This window comes from Pongo abelii, chromosome 7 (assembly GCF_028885655.2).
Source record: "Pongo abelii isolate AG06213 chromosome 7, NHGRI_mPonAbe1-v2.0_pri, whole genome shotgun sequence".
In the NCBI taxonomy this organism is placed as follows: Eukaryota; Metazoa; Chordata; class Mammalia; order Primates; family Hominidae; genus Pongo; species Pongo abelii.
Window position 1 is genome coordinate 53848045 of NC_071992.2, and position 23022 is coordinate 53871066.

General features: G+C 39.1%; 1 protein-coding gene across 1 annotated transcript in view; it reads right to left on the bottom strand.

Moving 5' to 3' along the window:
- LOC129060785 (carbonic anhydrase 13-like) overlaps window positions 1–22300 on the bottom strand; it is a 36340-nt gene extending 14040 nt beyond the window's left edge. Inside the window, exons 1-5 of the mRNA XM_054561063.1 lie at window positions 22264–22300; window positions 17412–17607; window positions 8874–8994; window positions 1359–1454; window positions 99–161 (exon numbers count right to left, since the gene is read on the bottom strand). Of these exons, the coding sequence (XP_054417038.1) occupies window positions 99–161; window positions 1359–1454; window positions 8874–8994; window positions 17412–17607; window positions 22264–22300 (513 nt within the window). The remainder of the gene's footprint in view (window positions 1–98; window positions 162–1358; window positions 1455–8873; window positions 8995–17411; window positions 17608–22263) is intronic.
- Between the last annotated feature and the right edge of the window lie 722 nt (window positions 22301–23022).

The following is a 23022-nucleotide window of genomic DNA, read 5'->3' on the forward strand; positions in this document are numbered from 1 at the left end:
AAAGCAGGCAGCGTATGTCTAAGTCTTTCAAGGGAGCTAAGAGACTGTGGAAGAGAAAAGAAATATGTTAATTATTAACAAATAGTAATTCATTTTACCTTTTCTTTAATGGAATCCAAAATGTCAGTAATCTTTTGCAGTCGGGAATTAGGTTCACCAATCTAAAAACATGAAATTTCAAAGGAAAGGGTTACTGTAGCAGATCAAGTCTGAATCACTCAATTTCAGCCACTATTTTAAAATTATTTTTTAAAAAAAAACCTTAGCCAGCACAGAACATACAGTGATTGTTCTATAACAAAGCTTCTCTTTTACCTGCAGGCCGTATCATGCCAGAAGGATCTGAACAACAAGATAATATTACAGGGTTCCTGTACTGAACTTTCAGCTTAGTCCCAAAACTAATAGTAACAGCTTAATATTTGTTAAGTTTTATCAGTGTTTAAGATGTAGGTTAACTTGAGAGAAACTTTGCATAAGACAGTCTAACAAATAACCTGTACTACTAAGCTAGATGTAACAGTCAGCCCCTCAATTCAAATGGACAATGGTGGCATCAAAATACTAGATGCAAACATGTCACACTTGCAGCCTAAAATGATTTGAGGTCCCAAATCAAGGGAATATATCATCATAAGCAAACTCATCATAAATTATAGATACACAAATGACCCTCTTTTCATTATTACAGATATTCTGAATCTACCTGAAGGTTTTAAAGCACGCGGATCCTGCCGCAACCACCCCTACTTGGTGTCCAAAGGCAAGGAATTGTTGCCATCCACGAAGCATTCTCTGTTCATGAGTTACAACACATGGAGAGTATGGGGTGTGACAAAGGGGCACGCCTACAAGAATGTGGAGGCAGAGGGAGGTGAGAAGCCCAACCTGTTCCCAGGTATGATGACAATAATTGTCTAACCACACGTGAATATTAGATTAAAGGAAATACAATAAAATTTTTTTAAAAACCAGTGAGCACATTGGGACATGTCATTGTGGTGAGATGAGTGTTTCAAGAATCAGGAGCTTGAACTTTATTCTGTCCTCAATAGTATACAATTAGGAAGAGCCCAGAATAAATGTTTTCTTCCAGTATCTCAGTTGTTATTTCTGCTGCTATTCTTGATGTTGATGCTGGTATTGTTATTCACATAAAAATGATCAATGGACAATAAGAAGACTTATAAGACAATGCTCCTAAATGAATATATAATTTTTAAATATTCATTTCAAAAGGAAAATGCTACACCTAAAATGAATTTACTATTAAATAAGATGGTTGAATGTCTACATCGTGACTGAAGCTCTTTCTTCAACAAGGCTGATCATTTAAAATGAAAACAGTAGATTCTTACCTGTAAAAACACTCCCAAGACAGCCAGTCCATCTGGTTCATGAGCTGCCTCAACAAAGCTGGGGTATTTGTCTGAATTCCAATGAACAACATGGAGCTGAAAGGGAGATATACAACATAGTAGGAATGTTTTGTTAGACATCCTGAAAAACATAAATGCAAATAAAACATTTACAAATTTTCTGGTGCTGTACACTTATGTATAATGTATTTATCACAAGAATCTTGGACAGAATCCTCTTATTTATTTTTGTCCAAAAGTGAAAGTTCATGCAGTGAAGGATCACAGTCACTTAACTAGCCTGTGGTGCACTATATTAAAGACTATATAGAATGCCTTGAGCATCCTAGCCGGACATGGTAGTACATGACTGTAGTCCCAGCTACTTAGGAGGCTGAGGCAGGAGAATCACTTGAACCCAGGAGGTGGAGGTTGCAGTGAGCTGAGATTGTGCCACTGCACTCCAGCCTGAGTGACAGAGCGAGACTTCGTCTCAGAAAATAAATAAATTTTTTAAAAAGCCTTGAACATCCTTCACAGCCCCTCCAGCCCTAACAAACTCCAGCCATTGCTCCCAAGTAACTGGAGACTCCTCCATGTCTTCCACAGATGAGACTGCAATGGAAGAGCCTCAGATCAGATCCCAGCCGGCAGTAAAGTCCATGGAAGAGGCCTGAGCTCACAGGTGGGTGCAGAAGTCAACCTCCTACACGGTAGGTTTTCCAGGACAATCCCGCTACCAAGGACAGTGAGGCTGTTTCTAAAACTGCCCAGTTAAATGTTTACTACCTGTCATTTTAAGACTATTTATGGCTTGAAAACACAAAGTCTCCTTTTCTTCTTAAGTAGCATTCAAACTTTTTTATTAAGAGCATTTTAAATTGGCAAATCATAACTGTATACATTTATGGGACACAATGTAATGTTTTAATATATGTGTAAATGTGGAATGATTAAATCAAACTAATTAACATATTTGTCATCTCACACATAAAAATGCTTATCATTTTGATACATTTACCACGTTCTATGAATATGTTTAGATACTTTGCTGAGAGCAAGTTTCAATGGGGGAAAAAGAGGTAGAATACGGGAGGGTAGCTGGTGCTACTAAGGAGGGGGATAAAACAAGGGGGAAGGGAAAGAGGTGGGGGGCCTGGAACTCTGGAAAACAGACTTCACCTACCCCTTACAACTCTACTCATATGCAAGTGGCCTTATGCAACACCAAAAGGTATCCTAAATGTTTTACCATTGCAAGCAATACAGTATCTCGAACACACCCACAAGGGTGAAAGATTTCAGAATAATGATAAAGGAGAAAACACTTTTGGGGAGTCTTCCCCAAAAGGACAAACTGAGATAGAAGCCAAAGGGCAATGCGACATGCCCAAAAGATTTAGCTACGATCATAAATGGTGATCAAGCCATGGTGTCCAAGGACCTGATATGAGGGAATGCTTCAGACAAGATCTCCTTCTAATGAATCCCTTTTGTTTATCAGGGAGGAAATTCTTATGTGAGCCTTCATGCCCAAATCATCTTTCTAGCTGACTGTTACAGAGAGGATTTAGCATATTCAAATACATGTTTATCCCATCCTTTAAATATAACTCTATGTCTTACAGGCAATTTATACGAGATAATTTCTGGATAGATAACAATTATCATAAACAGTCAACTATAAAACAGTGCACCATCCACAAACGATCAAGGAAGACTGTGCAATATCAGGCTAGTAATATAAAAGTGGATTCCTGTAGTGCCATGTTCCAAGTTGGTGTGAGATAGTTGGGGGAGGAAAGAAACCTGAAAACACCAAGTGATGAAACAGAATTCATTTGGCTCACATGAGACAGATGACATTCACTGTCAGGGAAGGGCTGATAAGGATGTTAAAATTGTTTTAAGTGGCTCCGTGCCAATGCACCAGTTCTCTCAGTAAGAGATGAGACCAAAGAGAGAAAGATATAGAATGACTTCGTTAGGATCGCAACCAGAACTGATCAAAAAATGAATGTGTAACTAAAGAGAGATGAATGGATATATATATATATATATCCTATATATAACCACCCTTCTGCTAGATAAAAGTACAACTATTTAAACTATGATGGGAAACTAGGCCAAGAAAATATTTTTCTTTCTCTCCTACACACCTTAACTGGCAACAATACCTTCACAGAGGAACTGATACCACTTCTATTAGCATTTATATTGTAATTAAAACATTAAAAAATAGCAAACTCACATTTCCTGACTAACAATAACTAGAGCAGTGATTTGAGCTGAATGACAAGAAATTGTAACCACTACAAAAATGAAAATTAGATTCTTCCCTACTGGCAACTAATTTCTAAATAATAATATTAAAATTTAGCAGCTTCAAATTGCGTATTAGTGGTATGCAGAATATACTGCCAAATACTATGTCAAAAATCCATGATGAATGTTGAAATCAGTTTCATTATTAGCTGCATATTTAAAATGCTTGCTATATAGTCTGCCTAAACTTTCATTAGATAAAGTTCCAAACACAGAATGGATGATTAGCCTAGTTTTGTAGATGCCTAACGTTTGGGATTAAACTTTTCTTGATTTAGATCACTTTAATCTCTCTGTAATATTATAAACCATCATATTAGGCCTAAAATTAAAGTTGTATATGTTGCAACTTTAAATGTCTTTTTTCTTTCTTTCACTTCTTCTTTTTACTCACAAGGGAACATAACTTGATGATGATCATGAACTTCGTACAAAAGTGGCTGGAAAAACTAATCAACTCTTTGGAATCACGGAGCCGAGCACAAAGGGGTTCTTTTGAATGTGAAACCAAATGCAAGGACTCCCAAATGCCCCCATCTCCAGCCTTGACCTTTTCTTAAACTGGAAGTTTTTATCCAATAGCCTACTTGAACATGAGCCTAGAATGCCTAACAGACATCTCAAACTTAACCTGTCTAAAACAGAGAGTGAATTCCTCTCTGCAACCTTCTCCTTCCCAGACTTGCACATTTCAGTAAATGGCACCACCAGCCTCTGATATGCTTACACCGAAACCTTAAGAGTGTTTCTAAACTCCTCTTTTTCCTTCCTTCAATCATGACATCTTTTTCATCAGCAAACCCTATTGACTTTATCTCCCAAACATCAAAGATTTGTCCAGCTCTCTTCATCTCCACCACCCCCAGAGTCCAAATTACTGTCACTGCTCACTTGAATGACTTCCATAACCTTCTAGTTTTTCTCCCTACATCAACATTTGCCTGACAACAGCCTCCTCTCCACCCAGCAGCTAGTTATATTTTGTAAAATATAAAGCAGAACATGTCATTCCCCGATCAAAACCTTCCATTGTCTTCCTCCCACTGCATTACAGATAAACTTCAGACTGCTTACAATCCCCAACAGCACCCGATGTGGTATGGTCCCTGCCTGCCTCTCTGGGACAGAGCACATAACTTTTCCTTTCTCATTAACTCCAATCCTAATAGGCCAATGACTTTCTCCTCTTGAACATGCCAGCCTCACTCCCTGCCTTAGAGCACTTGTGCTTGCTGCTCCACTTCCTGGAATGCTCTCTCTAGATTTTTCTCATAGTGCTTTCTTCTTATCATTCAGTCTCAATTCATGTATCACCTCAAAGAAGCTTTTCCTAAGCCCTCAGCCCCTCTACCAAATCACATGGTGTTGTTCCCATCAAAGAACTTACCATGCACCATTTATTTATTTGTTTATTGTCTACCTCTCCCACCCCACCAACCCTGAGGTTTGACCCAGACTTTCTCTATCTGCATTTCCTATCTCAACCCAGAAACCTGGATCCTGCGCTCCCTCACTCTCAAACCCACCAAATGACAAATGCCACTAAAGCTGCCACTGCCAGCCAGCCAGCCTCCACCTGCACTCTCATTTATTGCCTGGAACTTTCCCCAAAAGTTTCCTCCAAAGCTCCCCTTAGCCACTCCTGCTTCCATCCAATCTATTCTCAAACACTAGTTGAATTATTTTTGAAATGCAAATATCACCACTTTCCAATGCAAAGCCTTTCAGTGGCTTCCCATTGCACTTAGAATCACCTTCATAAATCTTACCAGGACTTACCTCAGTAAGATCAGGCCCTTCCCAGCCTCTCCAACTTTGCCTCTGACAACTCTCCCCTTCATTCTCCATGCTCTAACTACACTGTTAAAGGCCATACTGTTTTTCAAATGTGTGATCCTCCTTCCCAACCCACGTCCTCACACATGATTTTATGCAAAACCACTGCTGTCTCCCCACTTGACCTGGTTCCCTCCCCTTCATCCAAACCAGGTTTTAAGTTAAACCAGGTTTAACTTAAAACGGATGCCTATCCCACAGGACAGCATTTTCTGACCTCAAATATGTGTGAGGCTGCACTCCTTTCAGGGTAAGCATCAGTAAGCTGTGTAAAGATTAGGAGCATGGTTGATTCTCAATGAATTCTTACTGAGTGAAAGAATGAATGAATATATAAGCCAATGAAATAAGAAGCAATCATCCCTCCTTGGCCTCCTGAAGTGCTGGGATTACAGGCACGAGCCACTGCACCCAACCTTGGAATTGTACACTGTTCTTTAACATGCATTCAAGGCTATTTCTTATTTCATTGACAGAGTCTGGCCACCTTGCCTAGGCTGGTCTGAAACTCCTGGGCTGGGATTACAGGCATGAGCCACTGCACCCACCCTTGGAATTGCATACTGTTCTTTAATATGCATTCAAGGAGTTTCAGACCAGCCTAGGCAAGATGGCCAGACTCTGTCTCTACAAAAAATAAAAAATAATTACCCAGATGTGGTGGTGCCCACCTGTGGTCCCAGTTGCTCTGGAGGCTAAGGTGGGAGGATCCCTTGAACCCAGGAGGTCAAAGCTACAGTGAGCCATGTTTGTACTGTGGCACTCTAGCCTGGGCAACAGATCGACAGCCTATCTCAAAGAAAAAGAAAGAGAAAAGAAAATCTATTCCAAGCTTTATCCACAAAGCTTTATCTTTCAATGCTGGCGCTGGTCATAGTTTCTTTGTTAGATTCTCTCATATAAAAAAATATATATATATATATATATAATATATATATATATATATATACTGTCCGGGCATGGTGGCTCATGCCTGTAATCTGAGCACTTTGGGAGTCCGAGGCAGACAGATCACCTGAGGTTGGGAGTTCGAGACCAGCCTGACCAACATGGAGAAACCCTGTCTCTACTAAAAATACAAAATTAGCCAGGCATGGTGGCGCATGCCTGTAATCCTTGCTACTCGGGAGACTGAGGCAGGAGAAGCACTTGAACCAAGGAGGCGGAGGTTGCAGTGAGCTGAGATCACACCATCGCACTGTAGCCTGTGCAACAAGAGCAAAACTCGTGTCTCAAAAAAAAAAAAAAAAATACTGTTTGTTTAAAGCATGTATAAAAATATATGTCTTGAAATATACTTAAAAATTCCAAGGTACTTCCGATTTGTGTAATATTTACCTGGAGGACTCATACTTAGGTGTCTTAACATGAATTGAGTCTCCAAGGTCTCCATGTGAAACAAAAGAAGGGAAAATAATTATCTGGAATGTTGTAAGTTGTACCTAAGTTTTTTAATAAGTGAAATTTGCATTACAAATTTTTTCCATTCATAAATACATAAGTGAACCAAAGGTTTTGGTCCTTTCCTTCACTGGTTTGCTTTAAAATAAATAAAAAAAAAAAGATAATGATTTATTGCATAACAACAACAACAAAAAGTCTTTATCTACAAAAATGGCCCTTGATCTGCAGGTAAGGATTCTGAGCCTCTGATATATGTCAGGAGGACCCTTTTCAGGAAACTACTTGCTAGCTGGCAGAAAACCTAAGCTTCTCTGAGGATGTAGTACTTTCAAGTTTATTAAAGTACAAGGTGTAACCACACACAGCATTTTGACCAATTTTCCTGAGTTGCTAAGGAAAATGAGAGACCAGTGATCCAAAGCAACCAGTAATTAGTCCCGAGGGCACTTTTGACATTTAGAACATGTTATATTCAAAACATAAAACTTTATACAAATTCAGCAGTCCCACTTTCAACCTTCTTGACATAGTTTGTCCACCATCATAAAAAACTTTGTCACATAATTGTACATATAATTAACAGTTTTATTATCTTGACTCATTTCAAAAGAGTATGGGACTGTAGTATTAGAGTGGGTGTGGGGGAGTGGGCGCTGGATTTGCAGATCATTTGGTAATGTCCTCATTATTTGGATGAAGAAACTGAAGTCAAGACAATTAAAGTGATTGTCCTAAACTCAAAAAATGGCTCTTACAACTAGAACTCCTACTTTTTTCTAAGATAAATTTGTTAACTAATTAAAAATAATATATATTCAAAAAAAAAAACTTTGTATGTACATTTTATTTCTCTACCCTGAGGACAGAGAAGGTTCCATACCCTAAAGCTACTTGGCTTCAAACACAAGTGATTTAGTGGCAAAGCAAATGTTTTGGATGATAACCTTAAAGGGCAGAGGTACATGTCAATGGAAGAGTGAAACTGGAAAAAAGTTCTGATTGTCAGATTTCTCTGAACAGCAGGGCTTTATGGGGCATCTAAACTCTACAGCTCAGTAACCATGAGAACATGAAGAAAAATTGCACTTGCCTGATAACTTAGCTCTGTCTTGCCTAGGCAACTCAGAAACCAAATTATTTTCACGTGAATAGTACTGATTGAGTCATATAATTCACTTTCATCTCATGGTAAATTAGGTGTTAGTAATATTTAATCATATTAAACTTGAAGCTTATTATGCTTTGTTCTTTAACCAGAGGATTAAAAGAAGTAGAGCATTGTTTTAATCCAGATCCTCCACAGAGTATTATTAGTGAATACAATTATAAGGAAAAAGGAGTAGAAACAACTCAATGAATGCTTTGTTGTGTTATGATTTACCAATAAGCTGAATAACAGAGATTTTTATTTTATACCTGTAAATATAGAGTTTAGAAGAGTTTGTCTTTTTTTTTTTCCTCAGTGAAACTTTGCCATTTACCTATTTAAATATTACCTATTTAATGTGGTCTTTACATATTAGTGGATATTTGTATCTGGATGAAATATGACCACATTTGGACATAAGACAAATGTTTCTTTCTCTCTCTTCTCACTGGCCTTTCAGTAGATAGGAGCAATTTGTAATTTGCTATCAGACAGATCTAGATTTAAACCTGTCTCAATGCTTCCTAGCTGGATAAATTACTTAATCTCTCCAGCAACCAGTTTACTCATTTCTAAAATGGGAACATATAACCCTAAGCTCTCAGGGTTGGTTTAAGGCTTAGGAGGGCAACATTTGAAACTCTCATATTCATAAACTCTCATATTGAATGATTAAAGCAATTTCAGACACTAAGATACCTAATTGGCTCAGGATTTATTTGGAATCAGTAAAGTTGTCTCTGTACCCCTTAAATCCCACCATGTAGGAAAACTGTGAATCACAGATATGTCTGATGGCTTACCTCTGCAGCATAGCTCACTCCATCTACTATGTGCTCGGAGCCATGATCATCAGCAGACCCCCAGTGAAGGTGAAACTGCCGTAACCTGTAGCTTCCAGTGAGAGGACCACCACGCAGAACTAAACAACAACATGTTTTACATTGTTAGCAAGAAAAAAATATTTAAATAAGCTGCTCAAACCACAACATCTCCCTGAATTACTCCATACATTCATGTCCTCCAAGGAATTTTTTACAAATGTGTCATTTGCTTTGCTGACAAGAATACCACTTTTAAATATGTGTAGATTGAAAATAGAACATTTTTAAAAGCTTAAAGCATCCACAATACAGATTTTTATGGAACACCTGGGAAATCATAACAGACATGCTGGTTAGAAAGGCATAGAAATTAGGACTTCTGAAAGGTAAAGAATGCTTGTGTTTACCTGAGGATACGTCAGCCTGTCTGAATAAGGATGTGACATGCAGAGCGATCCAGTTTGAGCTTGGTAGAGCAGTGCAGCATTGTGGTTAGGGCACAGCCTTCAGCAATTAGAAGGCCTACACTCATGCTGCCTTTTCCTAATTATGTGATCTTGAACAAACTCTAACTTCTTTTTTTTTTTCTTGAGACAAGGTCTCGCCCTGTTGCCCAAGCTGATGCAATCACGGCTCATTGCAACCTCTAACTTCTGGGCTCAATTCGTCCTCCCACTTTAGCCTCCCGAGTAGCTAGAACTACAGATGTGCACCACTACACCCAGCTAATTTTTTTTTTGTTTTTGTTTTTTGTTTCTTTTGTAGAGACAGGGTCTCACTATGTTATCCAGGCTGGTCTCAAACTCCTGGCCTCAAGCGATCCTCCCAAAGTGCTATGATTACAGGCATGAGCTACCACACCTGGCCACAAACCCTAACTTCTAAGCTTTATCTTCCAAGTGTAAAAACAAGATAGTAATAGGATCTCCTCCTAATGCTGTCATTAAAACAGAAGAAAAATTGAACACAAAGCACTTATTACTACCTGACACACAGTCAACACAATCAACACAGTTTTTTTTACTGTAAAAACAGGCAAAGCAAGCATACCTTTTGTCCTTAAATTCTATATTCTTGGGGAAATGTGAAATATAGGACAAAAATAATTTTTCAAAAATCTGTCATATCTTTGTCTCTTTGACAAAGTACATTTGAGTAATTTCCTCAGTAAATATGATCTCTAAAACTATGACAATAAATCATATCTTAAGCATATAGAAAAGCTTCTTAATAGAAAACATAGTCCTAAATTGTCTCATCCTAATTAATCTTTATTGGGCATGTTTAAAGCATATGGGAGAATCAGGAAGCACTGGAAGCTAAATATACCGTAAGCATTATTAAATTTCCATGAACAGTCTTGGCATGGTGGCTCACACCTGTAATCCCAGTAATTTGGGAAGCCAAGGAGGGAGGATCGCTTGAGCCCAGGAGTTCAAGACCAGCCTGGGCAACATAGCAAGACCCCATCTTATTATTTAAATATATATTTATATTTATATACATTTAATATGTATATATTTAATATAAATATATATCTTTGATATTTAATATCTGTATATAGAAATATTATATATATTTTTTTTAGCTGGGTGTGGTGGTTCACACCTGTAATCCCAGCACTTTGGGAGGCTGAGGCAGGTGGATCTCTTGAGGTCAGGGGTCTGAGACCAGCCTGGCCAACACGGTGAAACCCTGTCTCTACAAAAAGAAAAAAAAAATACAAAAATTAACCAAAAGTGCTCACTTGAACCCAGAAAGCAGAGGTTGCAGTGTTTTGGGGTTTGGTATTTTTTTTTTTTGAGACAAGGTCTCTCTCTGTTGCCCAGGCTGGAGTACAGTGGGGCTCAAACTCGCAGCCTCAATTAATCCTCCCACATCAGCCTCCCTAGCGGCTGGGACTACAGGCGCACACAGCTACGTCCAGCTAGTTGTATTTTTCTTTTTGCAGTGATGGAGTTTCATCATATTGCCCAGGCTGGTCTCAAACTCCTGGTCTCAAGTGATCCTCCTGCCTCAGCCTCGCAAATTGCTGGGATTACAGGTGTGAGCCACCATACCAGCCTTAAATTTGACTGTTTAAAAATTTTGGTAATTTGCTAACCCTAGCCATTTTCCTAAACTACACTGTAGTCAGCTGTCTTGAATGACAAGCAAGCTGGCAACAGGATCTGTTTGCTCACGCATTTACTCTCTGCCAATTAGGATACAAATTCCTTTAAGGCAGAAACTGTTTTGGTCCCCTGTATCTCCAGTGCCCAGAGAGTACTTGAATCAATTAATATTACCACGATAAAATAAGAGACATCACCTGTTAAAGCACTCTTCCACAAACTTTAGTTTGTAGGGATGCTACTGAAGTTACCTGGGAATCACTAAAAACTAAGTTCTTAGGACTAGTGAACCTGAGAATAATCCCTTTATGGTAAACTTGTTCTCTGAAGTAAAGATACATGAACAGCACATCTGCAATTTGCTTGAAATCTAGAGAAACAAGAGCCAAGAGCACAAATCTGCCAGGATTACACCGAGAGAAAGACAGAGAGGGAGAGAGAGAGAGAGAAACCACAGGACATAGATGTTTCCACTCAGTATGACCTTGTATTATTTAGGGAGTCAGAAGAACCTTCATTAAATCTGGCTTATTTTACTCAGAGCATATACACACCAAGCTACTCTCTCATTCAACAATTATTAAGAGCTTACGATGGGCTAGCAATTATTCAATACTAAATATTCAATGATAAACAAGTTTCTCCTTATCCTTAAGAAACTTAGTCTAGTGAAGGAAACAAATAATCATAATAGAGCTTTATATAATTGTCACATTGTCATAGGTTACCAATTCATTTCCTAGCTATCTTGGCTCCTGGGAGGATTATACACCTATGGTATGTCCACCTACTAAATCTTTTTCTGTTTGTTGTTTGTTTTTGTTTTTGTTTTTGTTTTAAGAATATATAGCGTAAGATCTTGGGAATAATTTGTTTGACTTCAGGCAGTTACCTAGAACTAGATAATGGAAGCATGACTGAGAAATTGGCATTTTCTAGAGATAAAAATTAAAGAACAATCACTGAATTCATCAAGTTACTGCTCTTCCTAGCAGGACTTTCTTAATCAGAATACAACTTTCTTTTTGATATCTTTTTAAAATTTCAGCACACGTGTTTTATCCACAAAAAGAACACACACCATTATTGTTAGTAGTAGTAGTTACTCATTGTTATTGAGCGCCTACTATAATCCAAGAACTATTTCATTTATAAAATACAAAAATTAGTACCACATATTTTTTAAAAATAAAGGTTCCAACAATGAATAATGCTTAACTATTTAAGTGGTAAATGGTAAATATTAATTGATTTCTGGTGGTTTGTAACTTTATTGAGAGTTAATCTATGTATGCTAAGGTACCCTAATGCTATGTCATGGTATTTTCCATGTCTTTCCATCATACAAGTGTTTTTTTTTTTTTTTTTGTAACTTAAACACACATGTATTGAGCACCTACCATGTGCCAGGCACCATGCTAGGTAGGTAAGTAAGACATAGTTGTTGCTCATAGAGAGCTTTAGCTAAATGGAAAGACAGAGAAGCCAACTAGCAGTTACAACATAATGTGGAGAGTTCTGTGTTAGGAAAACTCCAGGATGCCCTGGGAGCCATAGCAAGGGTGGTAGGGCCTCAGGTGAGGTTCCCAAAGCAGCGAGATACTGTTTGAGTCCAGGAAGACCAGGAGCTCAGGTGAGAACAGCCTTGTCTTTCTTCTTCAAACTACTATTTCCCCTGTATATTACAGCCAACTGGAAGTCTTCCTGAAGAATTTCATGAGCCAGGCATGGCACAGTGACTCATGCCTATAATCCCAGCACTTTGGAAGGCCAAGGCAGGTGGATTACTTGAGGCCAGGAGTTTGAGACCAACTTGACCAACATGGCGAAACCCTGTCTCTACGAAAAATGCCAGGAGTTCGAGACCAGCTTGACCAACATGGTGAAACCCTGTCTCTACTAAAAATACAAAAAATTAGTTGGGCATGGTGACATGCGCCTGTAATCCCAGCTACTCAGGAGGCTGAGGTGGGAGAATCACTTGAACCCAGGAGGCAGAGGTTGTAGTGAGCTGAGATTGCACCACTGCACTCTAGCCTGGGTGACAGAGTGAGACCTTGTCTTAAAAAAAAAAAAAAAAAAAAAAATTCATGAGCTAGGCATGGTAGTGTGCGACCGAGTGGGGAGAAGCAGTGGAGCCCAGGAGTTCTGGGCTTCAGTGAGTTATGGCTGGGCAGCTGCATTCCAGCCTGGGAACAAAGCAAGTGAAGAAAAGAAAGAGAGAGAGAGAGAAGCAGAAGGAGGAGGAAGGAGGGAAGGAGGAAGGAAGGGAAAAATTTCACATCCACGTTCTCCCTTTTACTCCCTTTTGAAAGGATTTTTGGGTAGTACTCTAAAGGTTTAACTACGGAGCATGGATGTGTCCAGCCAAACACGCCCTCCAAGGACTATGAGGAAGATTTCATGCCTGTGGTTTATTGACATGCCTGAGGTGGGATTCAGGGTTAATCCTGGTCAAAAATGGCTTCTTTACAAAATGGAAACTGTTTTATTCAAATTAATGTGGTTTGCTACAGAAAGTATCTTTGTGTTTTTTATAGTTTACCAAAAATAAAAAAAAAAAAAAAAACGCAAAAACTTGTTTAACTATGGTGATTTCTTCTTTTTAATTGATTTAATCTCCCAAGTCACCATGAAACAATCTCTTTTGGTTTATCTTGAGAAAAGAAGAATAAGAATCATGACCCATATTTACATAGCTACTGTCTCAGAGGACTACAAAGTACTTTATGGATATTTTCAATTAATCCTGGTAATTTTATTGTGAACTAGATAGGAAAAGGATCTTCATTTAAAAGAAAGAGCACACACTACTGATGACTAAGTGTCAAATCTGGAAACATAAATTGATTTCACTGATTAACCCGAAGTAGAAGGAAAATGACAGGAAGAGAAAAACAGAAGAGAGAGAGAGAAACCTGGGTTCTCACAGAGCAAAGTAGAGTAGAAAATTTTTACACTATGAATGTCTGCATTTATAAAAAATATACTTAAAGTTTTAGATGAAGTAAAATGTCATCATTTCTTATTCTAAAATGAGGAATGAGTAGCTTTACTTTTTTTTTTTTGAGATGGAATCTTGCTCTGTTGCCCAGGCTGGAGTGCAGTGGCATGTTCTTGGCTCACTGCAATCTGCACCTCCTGGGTTCCAGCCATTCTCCTACCTCAGCCTCCTGAGTATCTGGGATTACAGGTGTGTGTCACCACTCCTGGCTAATTTTTGTATTTTAGTAGAGACAGGGTTTCACCATGTTGGCCAGGCTGGTCTCGAACTCTTGACCTCAGGTGATCTGCCCACCTCGGCCTCCGAAAGTGCTGGGATTACAGATGTGAGCCACCACACGAGGCCTTATTTTTTAATTTATTTATCTTTTTATTTTCTGAGACAGCTTCACTTTTTAAATGTTTGACATATTGTAAACAGTAACAAACTACACTTATGGGTGGTATAAACTTTGTATTTAGAAGACTTGGACACCTTTACAATATATCTATTACATTAACCACAAGAGATGGGGTCTCCCTATGTTGCCCAGCTGCCCTCAAACTCCTGGGCCTAACTAATCATCCTCCTTCCTCAGTAGTGGGGTCTACCAGTGTGTGTCAGCATGCCTGACTTAACCACTTTTATTAACATAGATTCACAAAACCGAGGGGTTGAAAGAAATATAGTTGAACATGTATATAAAAGGCCAGGTCCCTCCTTACTTGGCATTTCCTCCAAAAAGTTGAAAATACCATCTATTTATTTGTCTTTATGCATTTTTTACAATGCTTTGATGAAAATGTACTTCTTAGGCCAGTGTAGTGGCTCCCAGCACTTTGGGAGACTGAGGCGGGCAGATCCGTTGAGCCCCTGAGTTCAAGATCAGCCTGGGCAATATGGCAAAACCTTTTCTCTATGAAAAATACAAAAATTAGCTGGGCACGGGAGCACTTGCCTGTGGTCCCAGCTACTCAGGAGGCTGAGGCAGGAGGATTGCTTGAGCCCAGGAGGTCAAGGCTGCAGTGAGCCATGATTGCACCACTGCACTCCAGCCTAGGCAGCAGAGTGAGACGTTGTCCCAAAAAAAAATAAATAAATAAATAAGAAAAAAAAGGCCGGGCGCAGTGGCTCACACCTGTAATCCCAGCACTTTGGGAGGCCGAGGCGGGCGAATCACCTGAGGTCAGGAGTTCGAGACCAGCCTGATTAACATGGAGAAACCACGTCTCTACTAAAAACACAAAATTGGCTGGGCATGGTGGCACATGCCTGTAATCCCAGCTACTTGGGGGGGCGGAGGCAGGAGAATTGCTTGAACCCGGAAGGCACAGGTTGCGATGAGCCAAGATTGTGCCATTGCACTCCAGCCTGGGCAACAAGAGTGAAACTCCATCTCAAAAAAAAAGAAAAAAATCTTACCACTATTATGAATTTGACAAATATGAAGAAGAAATGTGGTTGGGCTTATAATTTTTACTAACAATAAGGCTTTACATAAATACAAGATATTACTACTAATCTAAATCTAGGCTCAATTAATAAGTAAAAACTTTCTTTCAATTAAGGATTTTTAAAAATTAACTATATTTTTTCATTAATATAGCAAATACAGCATCATCCTGATCTTAGATTAAAAATAAAAACAATCTGTCAGAGGCCCTAAAAAGTGTTTCCAAATATGATTCTCTCTAATATTTTATCTCATCTTACATTTAAACTTGATACCTTGGGCAGAATCTCTGCTTGGGCAGTAGATAGTCTGAAGAAGGATTAAACATTCATATCAAGGAAATGTTTTTTCATCACTTACTTAATAAATTAACAAATAATCTATGAGTCCATTATTTATTCATGGTGTGAAAGACACTATCCCAAGAACTAATCATTAAACGAAATGATTACATGTTCTAGAAAAAAGTACTAATAGGGAATATACAGTAAAAAAGTTTCATGCATTTATTTTTTTAAAAAATTAAGCTTCTACTTTCCCTCCCTTCAATGTCCATTGTTAGCAGAATGGTACATAAATTATGATACAAGCATAGCTAATACAATTCAACTTTTAAAATTATTTTATTTTTATTTTTATCTTTGGAGACAGGATCTTGCTCTGTCACCCAGGCTGAGTCCAGTGGTGCTATCATGGCTCATTGCAGGCTTGACCTTCTGAAGTCAAGCAATCCTCCTGCCTCAGCCTCCAGAGTAGCTGGGACGACAGGCACACCCCACCATGCCTGATTAATGTTTTATTTTTTGTAGAGATAAGTTCTCACTATGTTGCGCAAGCTCGTCTTGAACTCCTGGACATAAGCAATCCTCCCACCTCAGCCTCTCAAAGTGCTGGGATTATACATGTGAGCCACCACACCCGGCTGCAGTTTAGCTTTTTAAACAAGATATATTTTAATCTGGAAAGATGTCTATAAAATATTTTTAAACGGGAAAAAATTTCAGAGTTATATAGCATTATTCCAAATGTATTTTTAATAAGAAAATGCAAAACAAGGATGATACACATGTATGTATACATAACTAAGCACCGAAATATTATGGAAGAAATAACATTAGTTACTTCAGGAGAGATTGTGGGAAGAAAGAGACATTAATATTTGTCATATGTTCCCATATTGTTTTATTTACTATGAGTGGATATTACTTTGGCAATTAAAGTAACAGAATAAGATTTTTTTTAAACTAACCTTTTTCTATTAAAGCATGTACTAAATGGCACTATAGGTTTGCAAATAATGCTAAAATAATTATGGCTAAAACTTTGCAGAAACAAATCATGAAATATCTATAAAAACTATTAAACTTCAATATTTTTATAATGGTAAATGCTAAGTGAAGTTATCATAACAAGCTAAGGTCAATTTTAAATTATCATGCAACATATCCTTTTCCAAATACTCTTTATTATTTTAAGGTAAGATTATCTGAAGGTTCAAATATATAACAAGATATCTTAATTCACACGAAGAAAAAGTATGCTTCAATTTGACAAATTCCAGGTCTAGCAAAAACAAAACATGAAAGATTAGAGAGTGTATTCTGGGCGCGGTGGCTCACGCCTGTAATCCCAGCACTTTGGGAGGCCGAGGCAGGCAGATCACGAAGTCAGGAGATCAAGACCATCCTGGCCAACATGGTGAAACCCTGTCTCTACTAAAAATACAAAAAAAGTAGCTGGGTATAGTGGCGTGCGCCTGTAATCCCAGTTACTCGGGATGCTGAGGCAGGAGAATCGCTTGAACTTAGGAGGCGGAGGTTGCAATAAGCCGAGATCGCGCCACTACACTTCAGCCTGGCGACAGAGCGAGCCTCCGTCTCAAAAAAAGAAAAAAAAAAAACGGTGTAGTCTAATCATTCAAACCCTTCACCCACCACCACACACACACAAAAAAGAAAAGCCATCCTGATTTGTTCTCTGTGTCATCAAAGTCAATATTGAAGGAATGGCCGCTGTTGCTGATGATTTTAGCTGACCTTGGGTCATACTTGATACTAAGTGGTCGGAGGGAAGAGTCATATTTCACTTCTTTGGTTTTAGTCTCAATCGGAGATTGCTGATCACCATCAGCAATAGGGAAAAATTCCTTCCAGTGAATACGACCTTAAATACATAGGACCAAAAGAAAAGGATTAAATTAGTTATTTCTTCAACAAACATACATTGAGTATAACACACTGTGCTTGAAATTGAAGAAAACACAAAGATTAATAAAATGAGATTCTTGTCTTCAGGACCTTGGCATCTAATTGTTTTTTTTACAAGATTAGTTGTTTTATTATAGATGTGGGAAACTCTTTGTGTGCCTTAAGTCATGTTCAGAATTAAAGTAACGCTTGTAGACAAAAGAGTCTGTAAATTTTATAAAGTACTCTCCAAAGGTAACCTTCTACCAAACTAAAAACAATAATACAATTCATCATTGAAAACAATGACATTCAGTCTCAGCTCCAAGAATGAGCTGTTGCTCCAGAGTTCAAGTTTGCAGACTGGAAGAGTCAAAAAAAGCTGGGAAAGCCATAAAGCAAAGAAAGGTTGTCATTCTTAAAGATGCTGTGCTTACTTCTTTATTCTTCCTTCTATCACTCAGTGCTATCTTCTAGTGTCACTCAGGCCTCCACTCAATTACTTGTGATGTGCAACAGGCATACCAAGGAAACATACAAATTTTTCACCTAGGATAATCCAAATAAAATGGCTGCACCGTGTCAGGAAATGTAATATTGTTGATTATCTGCAGTGGAGTCAGATTGTAATTTATTTCTCTGTTTCTTCATTTCAGAAGGTTCTTCTATGGTTATTTTGCCAATGTTACATTTGAATTTCAACACAAGAGAAAGGTGTCATCCTGGTCCTCTATTCAAAATGTCAAAATCGTATCAATTTCACAAATCAGACATGTTAGGGAAATTGAAACGAGCCAATCAGCTGACAGTTCCCTTTTCAATCCTCTTCACTTCTTTGGAAGACTCTATAAAGTCTTGCCTCTCAAAATCAGCAGCAAAACTGTAGTTTCATGTAAGTTCCACGTCATTCTACAGATGTGAGTCACTTTATAGGTTATAGGTTCTTATTCTCTCTACTATTCCTGAAATTTATACAGCTATCACCACCTACACTGGGCTACTGACTAAGGTTTACCCACCTACTTTGCTAACCAATCTTTCACTAAAAATTAAGTACTAATTAAAACATCATAGCATGACAATTAATTAAACATGTTACTAAAACAACCAAAAACATTTTAAAATGATAAAATTTAGAGTGATATTTAAAGAAATGCAATATATCACAATCATCAACAAACTTTAAAGCATAAAATTCTAAATGTTTTTTATTTTTTTTTGAGACAGGTTCTTGCTCTGTTGCCCAGGCTGGAATGCAGAGGTGTGATCTCAGCTCACTCCAGCCTCAACTTCCCAGACTCAAACAATCCTTCCACCTCAGCCTCCCAAGTAGCTAAGAGTACAGGTGTGCACCACCACACCCAGCTACTTTTATAAAAAACTTTTTTTGTTGAAAGTCTCACTATAGGCTGGTCTCAAACTCATGGGCTCAAGTGACCTGCATGTCTCAGCTTCCTGAATTGTTGGGATTACAGGCATGAGCCACCATGCCTGGCCCAAACTCTAAATCTAATACTGCTTACTATGCCTCATTTTTGCAAAAGAGAACTCACACATACATACATTCTTTCATATATCCTTCAGGCACAAAAAGTCATAGCATAAATATATAACTACACACTCAGCTTAAAAGATGTCATCTGACAAACTGGACTTCAAAGCCACTTGAGCATCAAAAGTCCTTGCTTAGAATGTATTACAGAAAAAGCCTTGTTTATTCAATACTTTTACCATCTTTCTGAGTACTTTTTCTATATATAACCTAGATCTTTTTTCCCCCTTAATTCAGAAAAAGCCTTCTATTTCACTGCCACCAAGTAAGAGTTAACCTAACAAAAATTCAATTTCAAATACGCAATGCATGTGTCACAACATGCAGGTGACATTCTTCCAATCAATAGAGTTGCTTTCTTCTCCTAATTGCTTTGCTCTCCTATTTCCAGTCATTTATAAACAGAACTATTTTTAAAAGAAGTCAAACCAAAATAAAATAAAAGTAATAATACTTTGTATCACATTCCCAATATTATCTACTATCTACCATAGTCAGTTCAGTACCCTGCCTCTTAAAGAGGTCCCCTTTTTCAATCTTTCCAAAAAAAATTTCCTCCTCCTCCTCCTCCTCCTTGTCCCCCCCATGACCCTGCAGGCTAGTCTGGAACTCCTGGCCTCAGGCAATCCTCCCATCTCAGTCTTTTGAGTAGCTAGGATTACAGGTGGAAGCCACCAGAATTCTTTTATTTATTTATTTATTTTTTGAGATGGAGTTTCGCTCTTGTTGCCCAGGCTGGAGCGCAATGGCGTGATCTCAGCTCACTGCAACCTCTGCCTCCCAGGTTCAAGCAATTCTCCTGCCTCAGCCCCCCAAGTAGCTGGGATTACAGGCATGCGCCACCACGCCCAGCTAATTTTGTATTTTTAGTAGAAACGAGATTTCTCCATGTTGGTCAGGCTGGCCTTGAACTTCCAATCTCAGGTGATCCACCCACCTTGGCCTCCCAAATTGCTGGGATTACAGGTATGAGCCACCGCACCCGGCCAGCATAATTCTTAATTAGAGATATGTGGTGGTTGCTCAACTGATTTAGGAACTTTTAAATACCTACAGTGATATACACTTTTCAGTGATGTCACATTCCCTAAACTAAACATAATAAAGTAGTCAAAGGTTAGGGGAAGAATCCTAAGTTATTTGTGAAGGCAGTACCCTTTCAGGGCTTCAAGTCTTGATGTTTCATTTTATCAGTGTTGCTATTCCCAGCTTAAGTTTCCTTTTATCTGCTCAGTCACCGGTTTTACCAATGTTTGTGGCTCATGCCTGTAATTCCAGTACTTTGGGAGGCCAAGGCAGGTGGATCACTTGATGTCTGGAGTTCTAGACCAGCCAGGCCAACATGACGAAACCTTGTCTCTACTAAAAAGTCAAAAATTAGCCAGGCATGGTGGCTCGTGCCTATAATCCCAGCTACTTGGTGGGGCTGAGGCTGGAGAATTGCTTGAACCCAGGAGATGGAGATGGCAGTGAGCCAAGATAGTGCCACTGCACTCCAGCCTGGGCAACAGGGCAAGACTCATCTCAAAAACAATAAACAAACAAACAAAAAACTTGCCTAGTTAGTAGATAATACATTTCCAATAGGATTTTCCCAATCTTTCTGTGAAGACCACACCTTTTAGTAAGGATGTTGTATTCAGAGAGAGATTGCATCTAAAAGAAGGGAATGGCTAATTCCTAACAGAACAATTCCTAACAGAAATACAAAATCACTCCTTATTAATGGCTTTGCTAAGATGAATTTTTAAAATTCCTGAAATAAGCTTCATTCAGGTGAATAATTTCTAACCTTCTAAAGAGTAATCAATATCCATTGATTGAAATACCCTTCTTCTTCCTAACTACCATAAAGGCGCAGTTGGGACTCAATGACTATTAAATAACTCTAATAAAAACGACTTCAGCAGAGAGGGAAATGAAAAAAGATTTGTCATATTTTCCCCCTAAACATTCACTGGAAATTAGCAAAATGTAAGATTATAATTATGGCCTTAATCAAGAAGAAATCTGACTATATACCTTTTATTATTAAAGTTATAAATGTCACCTGCTGCCATTTTTAAACTAGCATGTTTAAAAACAGGCTACAATTAGAAATTAAACAGGCTACAATTAGAAATGGAATTTTTCTGTTAGTTTGTGAAATTAAACTTTCTATAAAATTTGACCATTCTATACTGTTTAATCATGTACATGCTAATAGAAGGAAAGTATTATTGTCACTGCGATTATTTCAAATAATGATTATTTAAACAATCAGTTCAGTTTAACGTAGGAACAAGAAAAAATGTTTTACTTTTGATAATGTGTGATATACAAGAAGAAAAGTGTATGTCATTATTATTTATCCTATTAATACATTTCTATCAATGAATTATAATTTCAGTAATCCTTTGCTCACCCTGCAAGGATGAGCGTGGAAAGAGAGGAAGAGTGGAGAAGTAGCCCACAATGTAACTTCATTTCCCAGCGAGAACCTGAACCCTTACTAAAGTCCCCAGTAGTAGTCAGCCAACTGCAAATTGCTGTGGGAATATTTACAGTAACAGCTATTAGGAAACATGCAGTATTTTGTTTGCCACGAAGCCAACTTAATCTTCAGTGTCACAATGCAAGCTAAGATTTCCTAAATATATTTTCAAAGATTTTCTATGATTTGTTTCTCCTAAGTGAATAGTGAGCTTAAAAGACTGAAAGCGAACTTGTCCTTATTTCATTAAAGTGTGTCATCAGACTTCTAATCTCCAAGCCTGTAATTGATAAGTGGCTGTTACTAGGCAAAGTCCTTGGCTTTTCAGATGAAGGTGAACGCACACGTATGAACACTTGGGAGTTTGGGGAATCCTGATAGAGATAACACACACCATCGCTCACATCCACTACCAACAACCCGTCTACCCTGACAAGACTGCTCTCCGCTGCCTGCACTGGGCTCCGAGTTGTGCTGCTTAGTTTAAAGAGGAACCGAAAAGTTTCTCAATGTGCGAGCCCAGTGTGTGGTCGGCGAGCGCAGGGGCGTCGCGCTAGTCCTCTCGCCCCCCGCACAAAGCCCGCCTTGGATCAGGAAAAGGCTCTCACCGTTGTGCTCGCGGTATCCCCAGCTGAGCCTCAACATCGTCCCTCGGGGTGGAAGGCAGGGGAAGATGTGACTGAGCAGCGAGAGAGCGGAGGGAGCAGGGAGGGGCCCCGGAGGGAGCCTGCTGGGGCGGGACCGCGGGGCGCCGGCGGCCGGAGTGCGAGACCGTGAACCCGGCCCGGGGCGCTCCCGCCTGCGTCCTCCAGGCGGCAGAGGGGTGCGGGGAAGGCGCCCGCGCCGCTGGCTGAGTCCTGGGCGCGAGTTGTTCATAGTTTGGACTCGGTAATGAGATATTTGAGTTAGAGAGAGAGACGGAGAGAGAAAGGTTTCCGGGGGGAATCTCCTGCCTTCTGAGAAGGAGTCACTCGGGAGAGGAAAGTGTCGCCTAGAGGGCTTCCAGGAAGTAAATGAGTCACCAGATCCTGGAACTGCCAGGCTGGGAGGTGGGGATCCCGGTGGAGGCGCAGAAGAGGTCGGTGATGGTCGTGGCAGTGGTGATTACAAATACAAAACAATAATGACGATGGTAATCACCACCATTGAAAAATAACTACTTATTAAGGGCTTATCGTGGGCGAGGGTCTTAGCTAAGACTTTTACCCACGTCTTCCCATTAGATCCTCTCAGCATTTCCTCGAGAAACACGTGGCTTAAGAGACACTAGGTAACCTGCCCCAGGTCGCACAGCTAAAGCGGGCGGGGTCGCTGTTAGAGAGGACCGGCTCCCCGTCCTGGGCTGCCTCCATTACCCATTCATCCTT